The sequence below is a fragment of the Brassica napus genome, chromosome C2 (assembly GCF_020379485.1).
Source record: "Brassica napus cultivar Da-Ae chromosome C2, Da-Ae, whole genome shotgun sequence".
Taxonomy (NCBI): domain Eukaryota; kingdom Viridiplantae; phylum Streptophyta; class Magnoliopsida; order Brassicales; family Brassicaceae; genus Brassica; species Brassica napus.
Genome location: NC_063445.1, coordinates 53984461 through 53990769, shown reverse-complemented (window position 1 = coordinate 53990769; position 6309 = coordinate 53984461). Strand labels below are relative to the sequence as shown.

Here is a 6309-nt window from a genome sequence, read left to right as displayed (position 1 = left end):
TCCAATCTGAAGAAGACATAGAAGCAGTCCTCAACAAGGGTCCATACCACTACAAGAAGTGGATGATTCTGCTTCAAAGATGGGAACCAGTAATCTCCGAATCTTTTCCATCGAACATATCCTTCTGGCTCAGAGTCCATGACTTACCATTACATTACTGGGATGATATAACCCTAAATAGCATTGGAGGGGAACTCGGTCTAGTGTCCGACCGGGTCGCTACTGACGCTAGGGTCAGAGTTAACATGAATGGACTCCTCCCACTCACTATGAAGCTGGAAATCCGACTCCCATCTGATGAGATTACCACTGTGGAATTTGAATATCTCAAAATTGAGAAACATTGCTTCACCTGCTTCTCACTGTTCCATGAAGAAATTGATTGCCCTGTTAGGCCAAGGAACCCCTTACCACCCAAAGAAAGAAAGATTGGAATTACGCAGAGGGTTGCGTTACAACGTATTGAGGCAGATAAAAAGAGACATGATGATCGGAGGGGTTACTCTCGATATCAGCACAATCCTAGATCTTCACACACAGGGCAAGAGGAATATAGAGACCACATATCCTATTCATCTCGTGAAGAATACCGGCGCGCTCCACCCCGTGGAAGGGACTCTCGTGAGCCCCACTGGAACCCAATATCTAAACGATCTCGCAGTAATAAGGAGAGCAGCCTCAATAAACTCTCAAGCGGTAAAATCGTTAGCTCTCGAGAGAAGCCTTCAAGTCGCTGTCTTGTTATAGGAACATCAGGTGATAATACCTCCACGCTTATTGGCTCTCAGTCATCTCACACCCCACCACCGCGTCCTTTGAGAGAACGACTAGAGTATCCGATTGAGCCCAGCTCAGAAAGAACACTGTCTACTTCAAGGGAACGTCGATCGGCACTGGCCAGAATCTCAGAGCCAGACCTCAGAGACAAACTTCAATCTAGCTCCCCCTACAACATGGAAATTGATGATTCGCAGGGGAGGGTTGTGCCAGCTCCTCGGGCCTCAGCCACTCTCCGTATTCAGGAATCCGAAATGGATGATAATGTCAATGTTAATATCACTATCCCAGCCTCCCTGCAGAGGTCAGCAGGCAAGCGCAGAGTCCCGTCTGCTAGGAAAAAGGTCCCAAGAAGCCCGCTCCAAAGCTTAAGATTGAAGAAGACTATTATTGCTAAATCTCAAGTCCCTGCACGAAGGAGACTCTGTAAGGATAAAGATTACACATTACCTTGTAATAAGGCTGGTCCGAGTGTTATACCACGAAGTTTGGTCACGCGATCGCAGCGCCAAAACAGGACGGAGGGTCAGGATTTTCACCCTCCTCCTCCTCCTCCTCTTCCTTAGCTCTTCTGAGCTGGAATTGTCAGGGTTTGGGAAGCGACCTGACAATTCGTCGTTTGCGGGAGATACATCGAAGTATAACTCCTGACATAATGTTTCTCATGGAGACAAAGCACGATGATGACTTCATCAAAAGTAAGACGGATTCTATGATATATCCTCATTATTTCTCAGTGCCTCCGGTTGGACTCAGTGGAGGTTTATGTTTATTGTGGAAGGATGGCATAGAAGTATCAGTCCTGGAATCGTCTCTGAATCTCATTGATACTAGAGTTACCCACAAAGGTGTTACCTCATTCATCTCCTTCATCTATGGAGCCCCAGCTATGGAAAACAGAGCAATTTTCTGGGCCAAGTTATCTGAAGTTGGACGGGACCGAGATTCACCGTGGCTTATATCCGGTGACTTTAATGACATCCTCAACAACTCAGAGAAAACGAGGGGACCTGCTAGCTAGAAGGGGTCTTTCACTGCTTTCCGGACTTTCGTATCTCAACATGGACTGTGGGATCTAAAGCACTCCGACAATCATCTTTCTTGGAGAGGTACAAGATACACTCACTATGTGAGATCGAGGCTTGATAGATCCATGGTTAACTGCTCTTGGAATGAGCTCTTTCCTCTGGGAAGATGTCGATACTTGAGGTTCGAGGGCTCTGACCATCGCCCTCTTGTAACTTATTTCAACAAATCGGGACCACAACGAAAAGGGATGTTCAGATTCAACAGATCACTTACAGACAAGAAAGAGGTGGAGGAAGTGGTGGAGTCCGAATGGAATGGCTCTCCTTTGGCTTCGGTTATCAGCAAGCTAAACTCCTGTCGAAGGGGAATTATTCAGTGGGCTCGAGAACAAAACCTTAAGAACAACCAGATCATCCTCCAGAATCAAGAGGCCCTAGAAGAAGCGCTTTCTGCAGCAACTTCGAATCAGGAACTCATTGACCAACTAACCAACTCCCTCATAACTGCTTACAAGGAGGAAGAAAGCTTCTGGTTACAACGCAGTCGCATTCAATGGTTGAAAAGTGGGGATAGTAACACATGCTTCTTTCACGCCGCAACTCGCCAACGCCGGCTGATCAATTCCTTATCTGTAATAGAGGACGATGAGGGAAGGATGGTATATGAAGAAGAGCAAATATGTACTGTGATCTCAGAATATTTCAATAATATTTTTAAGACCAACAGCAACACAGATTTTGGAAATACCTTTGGGGTTCTCAGCTGCAAAGTCTCGGAGGAAACTAACCGCCAACTAACCCTTATACCGAGTGATTCAGAGATAAAAGAAGCCGCCTTCTCCATCAATAGTGGAAAAGCACCTGGACCAGATGGATTTTCTGCTAAATTCTATCATGCATATTGGCACATCGTCGGGAAAGACGTATGTAGAGACATCCGAGAGTTCTTCGTCTCTGGTAGTCTACACCCGCAGCAAAATGAGACTCATGTCCGACTGATCCCAAAGATCACAAGCGCTAGGAAGGTTGCTGAATATTGCCCCATTGCTTTATGCAATACACACTACAAAATCATTGCGAAGATATTGACAAGAAGGCTGAAACCACTCCTGCCTGGCCTCATCTCTAGATCACAGTCCGCCTTTGTATCGGGTCGCGCAATAGGAGATGATGTGCTGATCACCCATGAGACCCTTCACTTCCTTCGCACCTCGGAAGCTAAGAAATATTGTTCTATGGCCGTAAAGACGGACATGAGTAAAGCTTATGATAGAATCGAATGGGGCTTCCTTCGCGCGGTGCTGGTTCAGATGGGTTTCGATGCGAAATGGATCTCTTGGGTTATGAGCTGTGTCGAATCGGTCTCGTATTCCTTCCTCATCAATGGCACTCCGATGGGCTCAGTTAAACCTTCCCGTGGAATACGGCAGGGGGATACCCTATCCCCCTATCTCTTTATACTTTGCACAGAGGTTCTCTCATCCATGTGTGATAAGGCGCTCCTAGACGGCTCACTCCCGGGTATCAGAGTTTCCCGTGGCTCCCCACAAATTAACCACTTATTATTTGCGGATGACACTATGTTTTTCTGCAAATCCAGCCCCTCTAGTGTCTCTACCTTACTGAGGATAATGCGCACATATGAAGGTCTCTCGGGCCAATGTATAAACTTCTCAAAGTCTGCCATTACCTTCTCTGCTAGAACTCCCTCAGAGGTTAAGCTTCGGGTAAAAGTGGCCTTAGGTATTGATGCTGAAGGTGGGCTAGGAAAGTATCTTGGACTACCTGAGCACTTCGGGAGGAAGAAATGGGATATCTTTGCATCGATTCTAGACCGCATTAGACGAAAAGCCCAAAGCTGGACCTCACGCTTTCTCTCTGGCGCGGGTAAGCAAGTGTTGTTGAAGGCCGTTCTCACCGCGATTCCATGCTACTCTATGACATGTTTTAAACTCCCAAAATCTCTCTGTAAGCAAATTCAATCTCTTCTTACGAGATTTTGGTGGGATGCGAATCCGGAGAAACGTAAGATGTGTTGGGTAGCTTGGAACACTCTCACTCTACCAAAATATGATGGCGGTCCAGGTTTTAAAGACATTGAGACGTTCAACGATGCTTTGCTGGCTAAAGTGGGTTGAAGGCTACTCAAGGATCCTCACTCTTTGCTTGCTCAGGTTCTATTGGGAAAATACGCTCGATACTCATCCTTCTTGGATTGTCAAGCACCGTCTACTGCCTCTCATGGCTGGAGAAGTGTTTTGGTGGGGAGAGAGATCTTGAAAAAAGGCCTCAGCTGGACAGTAGGAAGCGGAGACAAGATTCGTGTATGGAGCGACCCATGGTTATCTTGTGAAGCTCCAATGATTCCGATAGGACCACCTAATAGAACAGAAGCTAATCTCATGGTAAGCGACCTCCTCTGCCCAATCTCGAACGCATGGGACATTGACAAGATAAGGAGGTTCTTACCTCGGTATGAAGACGTCATTCTGTGTCTGATCATGAGTTGTGCTCCGGCCCCAGATACGCTAGCTTGGCTCCTGGACAAATCTGGTGAATATACCACGAAAACAGGTTACAGAGCGGGCTTAAACATTGATGATCTGGCCCCTCCTGAATTTGATTTTAATTGGACTAAAAGCATCTGGAACGTTAAAACCGCTCCAAAGCTGAAAGATTTCTTGTGGAAGGTGGTCCGTAGAGCTATCCCCGTGAGTGCCAATCTGGAAAACAGGGGAATTCTACCCTTTCGCTGCAAGACGTGCAACGCAAGAGAGGATGATTTACACGTGTTCTTAAATTGCGAGGTGGTGAAACTGGTATGGGATCTGGCTCCGTTATCTACTCGACCTTCCTCCATGGCATCACTGATCTCTAATGCTCCCTTTCATACGAATTTACCCCCTGTTGGTCTTACGGTACCCCTATGGCCATGGATCTTGTGGAATCTATGGAAAACTAGTAATAAGCTCTATTTCGATAACAGGACTTTTTCTAGTATGGAAATCATTGCAAAAGCTATATCTGATGCCAAGGAGTGGCAATCTGCTCAAAGCCAGGAGATGACGCAAGAGCTTATCTCAGGCCCTCAAACGGCCCGACCCAACTCTGCCTTACTAAGCGATGGCCCTCCCCGCACTGTAAGATGTAATGTTGATGCAGCGTGGGATCAGAGATCAGGCAATTGTGGCACCGGAGCAATCTTTTCAGGTGATAATACCTACCCGCTATCGAGTCCTCGCAGCGGCGCACACAGTCATATCTCATCGGCGTTAATGGCTGAAGCCCTCGCCATCCGTTCTGCGGTCATGTATGCTGCATCATCAAATGTTAAAGTCCTAATGATTCTGTCTGACTCCCTCTCCCTGGTCAAGTTACTGAAGGAAAGGAGGTCCATCCCAGCTTTGTTTGGAATTGTGTTTGATATCTATCATTTTAGCTCTACCTTTGATTCTGTTTTGTTTCATTATGTTCCCCGGTTGTGTAATGTGGAGGCTGATGATGTGGCAAAATCAGCCCTCTCATTGCTTAACGAATCTTCCGTCAATGGAATGTAAGACTCTTTAGCTTTAATGAATGAATGAATGTTTGATAAAAAAAAAAAAAAACAAACCAGACATTCGAAGTAGATAAACTCCAGTGATCAGATAGTGGACGATGATCTAATTGACTAATTATAGATTAGTTAATAGTTGCAGTACTTTTTTCCACAGTAATTAGTGTTAAATTTATTTAGTACACCTGAACCAAATATTAGTTGCAAGAAAATGGTTACATGCCCCCATACCAAAAACAATCTTGCATCTGTGATTTGAAACGATGCAATAATCTTTAACCAACAATGCTGGGTGAAAATGCTGTGTATTCAATAGTATTTGTTACTATTATTGTATTCAACTCGCAATTGTTAACATGCATTGGAAGATTGCATTAACAATTATGCTGCGGTAAAAATAGAGACACGACAATAGATGGAGTCATGGAACTGAAGTTGTATTTTGATTTGTAATATATAGTTCGTACACTTTGAATCACTACCAATCACATTCTAACTATTATGAGATCAACCACACACTACAACAAAACACATGTTTAACTACGAAAATTAACAAGGAAAAATAATCCTCCAACGACGAATTTACGTGGAAGATTGCATTAACAATTATGCTGCGTCGAGTTTACGACGAATTTACGTGAAAAACTAAAGTCATCGTTATTTCCTCGTAACGTAACGACAAAACTGTTTCGTCGTAAAGTGGATGTAATTTTACGAGTATTTTACGAGGAAAAACTATTTCCTCGTAAATACGACGTAAACTTTGCATGGTATTTACGAGGTAATAGTTTACGCGTATTTAGCGAGGAAATTTTTGAATCCACCAACTTTATAGGTGTTACACGTTTTTTTTGCCCACCTAATTAATTTTCGTCGTAAATTCATAGCAAAATTACACCTACCAGATTCGAATTTTCCTATAAATATGGATGTTTGAACATCATTTTA

The 6309-nt window shown here is 44.4% G+C and overlaps 1 protein-coding gene across 1 annotated transcript; it reads left to right on the top strand.

Annotated features, from left to right (window-relative positions):
• The first annotated feature begins 3436 nt into the window (after positions 1–3436).
• Positions 3437–5362, top strand: LOC125582494. The gene is made up of 2 exons (XM_048749240.1): positions 3437–3934; positions 3980–5362. Exons 1-2 carry the CDS (start codon positions 3437–3439, stop codon positions 5360–5362), a joined length of 1881 nt encoding a protein of 626 aa, XP_048605197.1.
• The last annotated feature ends 947 nt before the right edge of the window (positions 5363–6309 follow it).

Excerpts from the sequence above, each read along its gene's own strand:
- LOC125582494 (XM_048749240.1), top strand. The coding sequence starts at position 3,437 with ATGCGCACATATGAAGGTCTCTCGGGCCAATGTATAAACTTCTCAAAG. Across the intron at positions 3,935-3,979 it reads ACGATGCTTTGCTGGCTAAA|GTTCTATTGGGAAAATACGC; the intron begins GTGGGTTGAAGG and ends TTGCTTGCTCAG.